This window comes from Gossypium arboreum, chromosome 8 (assembly GCF_025698485.1).
Source record: "Gossypium arboreum isolate Shixiya-1 chromosome 8, ASM2569848v2, whole genome shotgun sequence".
NCBI classification, from domain to species: domain Eukaryota; kingdom Viridiplantae; phylum Streptophyta; class Magnoliopsida; order Malvales; family Malvaceae; genus Gossypium; species Gossypium arboreum.
Genome location: NC_069077.1, coordinates 24,705,461 through 24,718,025, shown reverse-complemented (window position 1 = coordinate 24,718,025; position 12,565 = coordinate 24,705,461). Strand labels below are relative to the sequence as shown.

The window sequence follows — 12,565 nt, the reverse complement described above, 5'->3', positions numbered from 1 at the left end:
TGCTCTGTTGACTCTACTATGGAGGTCGAGTATGTGGTTGCTTCTAAGGCAACAAAAGGAATGATTTGGCTTCGAAAGTTCTTAACTATCTTGAGGTCATTACTGGTATGGAAAAAGCTATAACACTGTATTGTGATAATAGTGCTGCAATAGCTAATACCAAGGAAATAAGAAGTCATAAGAGGATGAAACGCATTGATTGAAAACATCACTTGTGATGAAACGCATTGATTGAAAGCATCACTTGATACGAGAGGTAGTAGCCGAAGGAATTGTAGATGTGGTGAAAGTAGCTTCTAAAGATAACCGTGCAAATCTATTTAATAAGACTCTTAAGTAGGAGTTCTAACAAACATATCAAAGATATGAGAATGCGAAACATGACACATTTACTTCACTAGGGCAAGCGAGAGATTGTTGGGAAATGTGTCCATATTGTAGTAAACATGTTACTATTTTCTATGTATTTAAATGATGAATAAATAAAGTTAATTTCACATTTCACTGTTATATCTTTTTGTGTTTCCATCTTTCATATTTTTCATACATAACAAAATTGTGACAAATAAATATTAGCTCATTGATTGTCTAGGTTCAAACTGATGATAAGTGGCAATGTAAAAACATTTATATTGCAAGAAAAACAACTTACTTTAGTAGATAATCTAAATGAGTCTGCAATCTCGTAAAGGAATCAAAGTGAGCATTTGATTCAAATACTTAGAAGGATTATTATGCCGTCTACAATTCCAATTAGGGAGAAGACTAGTCTTGGCTATCAGAGTAGTTGACTCCATGAGTAAAGACATAAATGTATTCATTGGAAGAATGATATATTGGACTAGACCCAAGATGAATTAATTCTGAATTCGTTTGTGAATTAATTCACTTGTAACATTTATGGTGTGATTTACCTAAATCCCGAGTTAGTCATTGACCATGCGTATGTAGCTCATGTGCTTTGACAAAGTGGAGGCTTATGCTTTAAAGAAGATCGAGCCCATAACCGGTATGTTGGGTACATGACTTGTGTATGACATGACTTTACTAGAAAAAATGGAATTCATAGCTAGATTAAAAAGTTAATGATATCATTTCATTGGCATTGTGTGGATTGATAAATATGGAACGTGGCCATGGGTTGCTTGTCTCGAACAAGCAATTTATCATTGTCATTTGTTGACAGTGATCATATTAATCATTAAGAAGACATAATGGTAACAATGAGATAAAATATGATTGTATTGGATGAATGGATTTAAATAAAAGGAATCATCATATGAGGGTAACACATGCATTACGAGGTCATTGGACAAATCAGTTGGATGAATTGCTTCCGTAAAGAGTAAACAATAAGGAGTTGTCAACCATGATACTTCTTGTGAATTGACTCCATGATTAAGTAAATTGTGAATTATTGGAACGATGCTTCTGGACATAATTTGCAATTACTAGAGCCTAATTCTATATGTCTGATTGGTCCATTCGCTAGCTTAACAAAAGCTTGTTGGACTACATTTGAATCAGAAGAAATTTTTACGACTTTGGAAATAATTTAATTGAGTTGATTAATTCGATGTGGAATTACATTAGGCGATCATGAGAGTTGTTCAACTAGAAAATTTGATTAAAGAATTTTCTTAAAAAATTAATTTGGAAAATCTAAATGATATTTTGAAAAATTAATTTTGATCAAGTAAAAATAAATTAATCAAAATAATTAAAATAAATATGATATTTTTGGAAATTAATTTTCAAGTCAAAAAATTGGCCCAATGGGTAATTTAACTTGAAATTTGGTCTTGAGATAAAAAATTGGACTCGAGAACCAAAACTGATTGAACTGGGCCGACATCCAACAGGTGGCAGGATCGGATCGGCCGGGCCATCACTGGCCTGGATTGAACTGGCTCGAGGTGCCATGAGGATGTAGCACCTACGATGGCACCACCGGACACGTTGGTGCCGGCGGCGACGACGATGACAGGATTTTCGTGGACAATGGGTGGTCCTCCGGCAGTTGAACAGTGGGGGAATCACACTCTTATTGGGACTCAACCGGATAATTTGATTTTAAATTAACTGTTCCAAAAATAATATTATTTTAATAGATTTAATATTAAATTTAATATAATATTTATCTATAATAAATATTCTATTAATTTAATATATAATAATATTAATATATAATTTAATATTAAAGAGTTAAGTTTAATCATAGTTGAACTTTCTAAACTCTCCTTATATAAAGAGAGCTATAAGTAATTATTTTTCACACATTTAAATTTAAGAGAAAGTTATATAGAGAAAATTTTCGAAGAAATTATTTAAAAAATTTCTAGAAATATTTTTCTTATGTACAGCTTAGCCTAGAAGTTTAGAGAAATTATAAAATTACCTTAGTAGAAATTTTGTAGAGAAGACTATCCAGTCGAAGTGTTTATCTTAAAATCGAAAATGTACAATTTTAATTAAGTGTTTATTACTTTAGTTCTAATTTAAAAAAATAATTAAAAACTATTTTTTTTCGTTAAACTTATTTTCCAATTGCATTTTCTAACTATCATATTTAAGGTTTAGGTTTTGAAGGTTCATCCATAGACACCTCCAACTTAGGGAGGTACGTTGTGTGCCGGTCGATCAGAACCCAACGACTAGTGTCTGTTTTTCAACGCTATTTGCATACCTGTTTTTTGGGTCAACATCGATATAGGTGTGGGACTTGGTTACGACAGGTTTGGTTATCTTGTGGGTAATCTGTTATCTTGTTGAATTTTTCAGCAATTATGTCTGACAAAAAGACTGGAATTGTTTCTGATATAGTTCCGGTTGAAATTTGCAGCAATCTTGTGGGTAATAACGGAACATAAATTAAATGGAATTAATTTTCTTGATTGGAACCATACTATTGAATTATATCTGCTCAGTATTTCTATGGATAGTCATATGACTGATGATCCACCTACGGATGACTCTAGATTGTCTTGGGTGAGAGAAGATGCTTGCTTGTATATACAAATTTGTAATTCTATTGACATTGAGTTGGTTGGTCTGGTTACTCATTGTAACACAGTGAAACAATTAATGAACTATTTGCAGTTCTTATATTCTGGAGAAGGAAATATCTCTTGTATCTATGATGTTTGGAAGAATTTTTACAGGGCAGATAAAAGAGAGATCTCTCACCCTTTATTTTATGGACTTCAAGAAAACATATGAAGAGCTCAATATGCTGCTTCCTTTCAGTACCGATGTAGAGGTACAACAAAATCAGCGAGAGAAGATGAATGTTATGAGTTTTCTAGTCGGTCTTCCGTCTGAATTAAGACTGCCAAATCTCAAATCCTTTCCAGTTCAGAAATTTCCAGTCTAGACGATGTTTTTTAGAGGGTCCTCTGTACGGAGAATTCGTTACCTGTTCTATCTACACAGCCTAACAATGTTCTTATTAGTCACACTACCACATCTGACTCGGGTAGACAACAATACAAGAGTGGTGGCAACAATAAGAGCATGGGGTCGGGATTCTACAAATCTGATAAGAACATTGGAATTTGTAGACAGGAGCAAGGAGAAATTGTATGTTTCTACTGTCATAAACCAGGTCATATCAAGCTGGATTGTAGGAAGCTATAGTATAAGAAAGCTCAATTTGTTCATATTGAATCTAGTTCTGAGACCTCTAAAAAGTCTGTTACAATACCTGCGGATGAATGCCAGAATGACTCAGCTTCAAGAAACTGTGAAACAGCCATCCGATCACATTACAGCTCTTGTTGAGTCAAGTAAACTCAATACATGTCTTGTTTCCTCTTCTTCAAAATGGGTCATTAATTCTGGTGCTACGGATCACATGACAGGTAATCTAGTTTACTTTCTTTCAGCGACATAAGTCTATATCTCCTGTCACTTTAGCCGATGGTTCAAAATCTAATGTTATTGGGTCTAAAACCACTAATCCCACATCATCTCTCCATTTGTTATGAGTCTACCACAATTATCTCTTAATTTGATTTCTGTTAACAAACTTACTCGTGCCCTTAATTGTTGTGTCTCATTTTTTTTCCTGGTTATTTTTTATTTTAGGATCTCATGACGAAGAAGATTATTGGTCAGGGACATGAGTCTGATGGTCTCCACATTCTTGATACCCAGAAACCATAATCTATAGCTTGTGCTGGAACAGTCACTTCTTCTGAAGAACATTGTCGATTGGGTCATCCTTCGCTTTCTATGTTAAAGAAACTTTGTCCTCAGTTTTCCAACCTTACTTCTTTAGAGTGTAAGTCTTGTCAATTTGCTAAACATCGTCATCTTTGTTCTAGTCCTAGAGTCAATAAGCAAGCCACTGCTCCCTTTGAGTTAGTACAATATGATGTTTGGGGTCCTTGTCCAGTTACATCTAAATTGGTTTTAGATATTTTGTTACATTTGTTGATGATTATTCTAGAATGACATGGCTTTATTTGATGAAAAATCACTCAGAATTATTTTTCACTTTTCTTCCTTTTGTGCTGAAATTCAAACCCAATTTGGTAAACCCATACAAATTTTAAGGAGTGATAATGCTAAAGAATATGTTTCAGGAAATTTTCAAAAATACATGCTTGAGCAGGGTATTCTAAATCAGACTTTTTGTATTGACACCCCTTCTCAAAATGGGGTTTTGTCTGGTAATAATCCTTTCCATACCCTATTTCCAAATAAACAATTGTTCCCTATAGCACTAAAGATATTCAGTTGTACTTGTTTTGTTCGGGATGTTCACCCTCAAGTTAAAAAACTTGATCGTAAGTTCTTAAAGTGTATGTTTTTGCGATATTCCCGTCTACAAAAAGGGTATCGTTGTTATTGTCAAAGTCTTGGTAAGTATATTGTGTCTACCGGTGTTACTTTTTTGGAAAAAATACCGTTATGTTCAGGTACTGTAAGTCAAGGGGAGGATGATCTTTTAATCTATAATATCATAACAAATTTGAGTCCGCCTACCTATACACTAGTTAAGCCTCCCATCAAATACACCTAGTCCCGTTTCCTATATCCACCTAGTTCTGACTTGACTCTCGAGTCTCTAGAATCATATCCTGATGATCAAGTATCTTTGCCATCATATCCGACTACCACAGATGATCTTGATCTTCCTGTTGCTCTTCGAAAAGGTAAACGTAGATGTACATATCCAATATCTTAAGTTGTTTCCTACAATCATTTGTCTTCATCTTCTTGTGCTTTTCTTAAATCCCTAGATAATGTTTTTGTACCTAAAATTGCTCGAGAGACATTAGATCATCCTGGATGGCATAATGTTATGATTGAGGAAATGAATGCTCTAGATGTCAATGGTACCTGGACTTTGGTTACTGGCCACCTATAAATGTACTATCATTTATAGTTTAAACATAACACAAAAAAGATAAGAATTAAGAATGGCGATGTCCGCAAGTGCACGAGTCAATTTGTAATATAGTTGTACAATGAAATACTTGGAAGTATTCCGAGGATCGAAGGGAGGATGAAATGAATAATAAAAATATTTTTACAATAACAAGTCTAAGTAGTAGTAATTAGTTCCTATATTATGATAAACCATAAAATAATATTGAAGAAATAAAAATAAATAATTTACTAAAATAAATAAATAAAGAAAAATAAATAATCAAAATAAATCAATAAACCAATCAGGAAGATTAACTTGCTTCAGGGTTTGTAACTAACTTTGGATTAAGGTTTTAGAGTGGATTAGCCATTGATTAACTAATTATTATCTCTCGGCTTCTAATTAACTAATCGAATGGTTGATACTCGCTTATCTCCCGACCTTACTTTCTTAGCAAGGATAAATTACAATTTACTCAGTACTATTTACCTCCCGACCTCATCTAGCTTATGATAACTTATTAGGGTTGTCAATCCTAGGAGTTTAAGAACACATAATTTATACCAACTAATCCTTCTTAAGAAACCATAAATCCTTTATTAATCACATCTAAATCCATTCGTTAATCTCCCCTAAGGGATTTAACAACTCATGTTATTCATAATCTTCGTTAATCTTCATTTTACTTTGACCACTCATCAAGACGACTTGATGATTCTATTTGCAAGTACCATGTCATCTTCACGTGGTATAAAGGCCGTTGTCCCTGCTTCAAAGAAAAGGAAGGGAGCATCATCTTTCTTGGGTCCTACTGCAGAAGTTCATCACCCTTTCCTAAAGTTCCTCATCGGGCCCCAAGAAGAACTATTCTAAATATTCCGGGCCCGACCTTTAATGGCGGGCCGCTGCATCGACTGGGCTGCGGTAGAACAAGTTCAGTTGGCTGAAGCGATTCGGGCCCTCCTAACCACCGACCCTTGGGAGCTTTTCTTTGGGATCATCGAACCGACGTATCTCGAGCTTACGATGGAATTATGCTCCATATTTCATCTTCAGACCGTGATGATGAACTACGATGATCCTGACACGGTCCAATTTCGCCTAAGCGGATTAGTCCGCCAGCTCAGTGTCCTAGAATTCGGTACGGCGCTAGGTTTATATACGGAGGAATTCAAGGAGGAGAATGACTTACATGCTCTCAACCGTCACATCCATCGTTCACCTTCACGGTGCTAGGACGCACTAGTACCAGATAGGGCCACCTACAATCCTAGCCGCTCCAAGGCATCAGCTCTCCCTTCATCTTTGAGGTACCTACACGCCATTTTGGCTCACACAATTATAGGAAGGCAAGAGAGCACCGGCGTCGTCAACACTCACGACGCCTACTTTTTATGGTGTATGTCGCACGGACACGTCATCGACCTTGCCTATTTTCATCGCCCTCGCGATTCAGCACCAGACAGAGTGGCATAGGAAGGGGGTCATCTCTATTAGTCCCTATGTTACTCGGTTGGCTCGACACTTCGGGCTCCTCAGCACCGCCGCCCAAGAATCATCCTTAACCCTTATTGGCCAGATGTCTCCACAAGGCATCTTGAGCATGCTTAGCATGAGGATGATCGAAAAGTGCCGATGAACCTACCCTCCTCAATATCGTCTCGCCCAATTTACCGAGGAGGAGGCCTACGAGGACATTCCTGATGATGTCCCTCCACAGTACGAGGACCCACTAACTCAGCCACCACCACCCTCTCGTCCAGTTCATGCGGCGGCCTCATATGCTAACATCTCTGAGCGCCTCACTCGATTCAAGCAGTAGTGTTTTCAACGATTTGACAACATTGATGCTACTCTACAGTAGATTTGTCAGCACCTCCACATCTCATCACCAGTCCCACCTCGCGAACCATCCAACGATGAAGATGCTTAAAACTATTTATTTATTATTTTATGTTTTTAATTTTTATTAAAACTACTTTTTATTTTTATTAAGATTTTAGAATTTTATTTTATTATCAATTTCGGTTATTTCATTAAGAGTAATTATTTTTACTAATATCCCTTAAAAAGTTCCTGATTTTATCACAGTTATATAGAGCCCCTAAGTTCATCATCGCATAGGAACTAAAAACTCCACCGAGAAAGGTTCTCCACGACTACCATGTCCTGATCGACCACGACCATAGCTACCACTAGATATAATATTCTTTTGGTGCAGGACTTATGGACTAATGAACCTCTACCACCGCTGGAGTATCCTCCTCCACTCTCGCACAGATTACTCTCCAAAACTCCTGTTCGAGGAATTCATCATACAGGAAGTTTCGCTTCTCTCCTTATCTTCTTTCTATAATCTTATATATATTTTTGTACATTGAAGACAATGTACATCTTTAGTGTAGGGGGTATTTACTTCATTTCCCTATCAGAAAAATCCCTGAATGACTGCCTTGTTCTCTTGAAAAGCTTTCATATCATATTTAGGATAAATTTTAATTGATTTATGATTTTGATTAATATATCTTGAATTAAAACATAGGCATTTATGCATTGATTGTTTAAACTTTAAGACATTAGAGAATCCAGCATGATAAGTTGATTTTTAAGAATTTAAAATCTTAGGTTGTTTCCCCAAAGTTTAGGTATTACTTTGAGTTGGAATTCACAAGTTTTAAACATCAAAAAGTCATAATTCTTGTGAGATTTTTGAGCCTTTTGAGCATCTATTAATTCTTTCATGCTCACTTTTATTATTTCCTTGAGTGCGTCAGTATCGAACTGTTATTCTAGAGCTTGTTTGATTATGCATGTCAAGACCACACCATTTGATTTGATATGTCAAAATGATTAAGACACTTAGGATTAACCCACTCATGCCATGAAAAGCCTGCCTCCACGATTAACCCCTATTAGACCCCCTTAAGCTTAACAAGCCATTTCTTGTATTACCCTTAATATTAACCCTTAACCCATTTTTTGTTGAAATCCCCTCAATTATTTTTGATCCCTATTTTTGTCGAGATTTGAGTTGAATAAATTGCTTAGTCATCGCATGATTTCGTGATAGGTTTTAAATATTTATAATTACTCGTTCTTGAACTAACTATTATCGCGATGTAGGCAAGTGTACCTATCGAACAGTAGTATAGTTTTAGCATGATCAGATTGTCGAACCCAAAAGAACTAAAAGTACTAGTAATGACTGTTTTTTTATTATCTAGCCTAAGAATAAAGAGGTTTTTGTTTTAACTAACTAATTATCTAAACTAAGAATGCACAGAGAATGGAATTGGGGAATTGCTTTTGGAAAAATCGATTGAATGAAGACAATACCTAAGGAAAAATCCACCTAGACTATACTTGTTATTCTGGCTCCGAATCGGACGATTTATTTATTTAACTTGTTCCGTAGAGATTCCTAAGTTATGTTATTATCCTTATTCAAGACTAATAATGTCTAATCCCTAGATTGAATAACTGAGACTTTTCTCTAATTAACACTCTAGGGTTGCATTAACTCGATCTATGGATCCCCTTATTAGGTTTCACCCTAATCCGACAAAATCTTGTCACCCTATGTCTAGGCGCGCAATCAACTCCGCTTAATTATGACAAATGTACTCTTAAACAGGGTCTATTCCTCCTAATAAGAGCTTATCTTGAATCGGTATCCTGGGATATCAAAACAAGAATTAAGAACACATAATTAAGAACAAGTCAAATAATTATCATACAATTCAGAAAATAATAATAAGATTCGTCTTAGGTTTCATTCCCCTTAGGTATTTAGGGGATTTAGTTCATAACTAAATAAGAAAATATCTCAGAATAATAAAGAATACAAAACATAAAGAAAACCCAAAACTCCTGAAGGGGAATTGAGGAGAGATCTTCAGTTTTGATGATGAATCCAGCTTCTGAGATGAATCAATCAAATTTCTTGGAGTAATTCCTTACCCCCTACTCTGTGTGTCTTTTCTTCCTCCTCTAGGGTGTATTTATCGGCTTTGAAATGCCTAAAAGCCCTCAAAATTAGCCTTTTCCGAATTGGACTCAACTTGGGCTCGGCAGGGACACGCCCGTGTGCGATTACTTCAGGCTGTGTTCGAGCCTGCCAAATTGACACGGTCGTGTGGTCTACCCATGTGAGGAGGTCCAGGCCGTGTTGATTTCATACTTTTTCTCCGTTTTTGGCCCGTTTCTTACTCCTTTCACTCTCCTATGCTCTCCTAAGTGTAAAACATGAAATTAAAGCATTAGGAGCATCAATTTCACCAATTCTAATGGAAAATCATCCATAAAATGCGTTAAACATGGGGTAAAAATATGTATAAATTACGGTTTATCAAATACCCCCACACTTAAGCATTTGCTTGTCCTCAAGCAAAATTCTCAACTCATAATCAAAATAAATTCTTCTCAACTTATAATTTCTATCGATAATATCTCAGAACAATCCATAGGTAATCATACATTGAGAATTCAACTAAAAGAACATAAAAGTTTCAAACACTTCAAGTTGAGTATTTAGTCATGTAAACATAGGTGCCTCCCCTCGTTTAAGTAATTACTTTTGGTTCAGAATATCACAGAGTTTCACACCCTCACTAAAGATTCACTCAAAGCACTCGAAATGTTTAAGGACAATAAATGAAGCACTCAATAGCCAATACTGAAAATTCATTACCATAGGCTTGCATGAAAATCAAATCTTCACCACTATAATTTAAGATGATACGCCAATAAAAAGGTCTTTAGAGGGTTGTAATGAGGCTTGGTTAGGGGGTGTGGTCACAAGCTGAAAGAAATGGCTTGAATTGAGATTGAATTGAAAAATTGCCTAACTAGAACAAAAGTTAATCTTCACTTGCGTACAACAGAGCTTTTTCTCAAAATATGGAATTATTGATATGTATACATAGTTTTTTTGTTTAGAACAAGTTACATAACATAGACTAACTATTAAGAACAAGACATAGCTAAACAATTTATTCAATTCAAATCTCAACAAAAATAGGGATTAATTTAGGGGATTTCAACAATAATGGGTTAAGGGTTAATATTAAGGTTAATACAATAAATGGCTTGTTAGGCTCAAGGGGGTTTAGTAGGGTTTAATCGTGGAGGTAGGCTTTTCATGGCATGAGTGGGTTAATCCTAAGTGCCTTAATCATTTTGACATATCAAATCAAATGGTGTGGTCTCGACATGCATAATCAAGCAAGTTCTAGAATAACAGTTCAATACTGACGCACTCAAAGCAATAATAAAAGTAAGCATAAAAAGAATTAATAGATGCTCAAAAGGCTCAAAAATCTCACAAAAATTATGGCTTTTTGACGTTTAAAAATTTGTGAATTCTAACTCCAAGTAATACCTAAACTTTGGGGAAACAGCCTAAGATTTTAAATTCTTAAAAATCAACTCATCATGCTTGATTCTCTAATGTCTTAAAGTTTAAACAATCAATGCATAATTTCCTATGTTTTAATTCAAGATATATCAATTAAAATCATAAATCAATTAAAATTTATCCTAAATATGATATCAAAGCTTTTCAAGAGAACAAGGCAATCATTCAGGGATTTTTCTGATAATGAGATAAATATCCCTCCTACACTTAAGACGTACATTGCCCTCAATGTAAATATATATATTAAAGTATAAAAATAAGATAGGGGGAGAAGTGAAACTTCCTGTATTAAAAATGGATGATATTTTTGGATTGGTGAGATCGAGTATTGGAAATTAATCTGGATATCAAGCATGATTCTGAATGATAAAAAGAGAGTGAGGGGAATAATCTTGATAGTAGTCACAAAGATAAGCCATGTTTAAAAGGAAAACAAATGAATCTTAAAAACTTAAAGAAATAAAAATAAAATAAAAGAATTATTCTAATTTCTCAAATGGCACGGCCGGTGCACACGCCCGTGTGGGTTGTGGCTCGGCCGTGTTCGTTGCAAATTAAGGTGTCGTTACACGGCCTTCTGGCACGCCCGTGTGTATAGGCCGTTTGGTTATATGATCATGTTACATGATCGTGTGTGATGTGATTTGCTTCTCCCACGGTCGTGTAGCTCTGCACACGCCCGTGTTATTTTGATAGTGTTGTCCACGGGTGCTAGGCAGATTCGGCCACGGCCATGTCGCACGGCCATGGCGTTTTATTGCGGCCTGTGTTTGGGGAAATCTTTTACCCTATTTTCTCACGGTCATATCGACGGCTGTGTTTCCATCCGTGTGGTGTTGGGAACTTGTGCTTCAAATACTCTGTTAGTGACCTAAATGTTTAAAACTTGAAATTTAAATAATTTAAAACCGTTAGTACTTAGGTTGCCTCCCGAGAAGCACTTGTTTATAGTTGAAGCTCGACTGTTACCTTGTTGGTTTATTCAGAGCGGTTTGTGGAGTCGTAGCTCCTCTTCATTGTCTTTAAAATTCTCATCATTATAAAGTTTGAGATGTTGTCCATTTACTTTGAAAGTACCGTATGATGGGTGACTTACCTCTATTGTGCCATATGGGAAAACAGTTTGAATTACGAAAGGTCCTGACCATCGTGATTTAAGTTTCTCAGGAAATAATTTGAGTCTTGAGTTGTATAGTAAGACAAGATCTCCAACTTCAAATTGTTTTCGTTGCTTTAAATGAGTGTCATGGCACCGCTTTGTTGTTTCCTTGTATAGGCGTGAATTTTCGTATGCATTGGCTCACCACTCATCAAGCTTGTTCAGCTGTATCAACCTATTTTTTCCTGCAATCTTGGGATCAAGGTTTAGAAATTTAATAGCCCAAAAAACCTTATACTCTAGTTCGAATGGTAGATGACAACTTTTTCCATAAACAAGTCTGTAAGGTGATGTTCCTATGGGGGTCTTAAAAGCAGTTCTGTAAGCCCATAAGGCGTCGTCTACTTTCATTGCCCAATCTTTTCTGTTTGATTCTACTGTTTTTTCAAGGATCCATTTGATTTCTCGGTTTGCTACTTCTACTTGTCCATTAGTTTGAGGATGGTATGGGGTGGCTGTTCTATGATGAACTCCGTATTTCTTAAGGGTTTTTTCAAATTGGGTATTACAAAAATGAGTGCCCCTGTCACTGATAATTGCTCTAGGTGTTCCAAATCTCGAAAAGAGTTTCTTAAGGAAACGTACTACCACTCTAGCATCATTAGTAGGTAGA

At 35.7% G+C, this 12,565-nt stretch overlaps 1 protein-coding gene across 1 annotated transcript; it reads left to right on the top strand.

Annotated features, from left to right (window-relative positions):
- Window positions 1-3,342: 3,342 nt before the first annotated feature.
- On the top strand, window positions 3,343-4,477 carry LOC108468254 (uncharacterized). Its single transcript, XM_053018472.1, has 2 exons — window positions 3,343-3,860; window positions 4,087-4,477. Exons 1-2 carry the CDS (start codon window positions 3,377-3,379, stop codon window positions 4,122-4,124), a joined length of 522 nt encoding a protein of 173 aa, XP_052874432.1. The 5' UTR covers window positions 3,343-3,376; the 3' UTR covers window positions 4,125-4,477.
- Window positions 4,478-12,565: the final 8,088 nt, after the last annotated feature.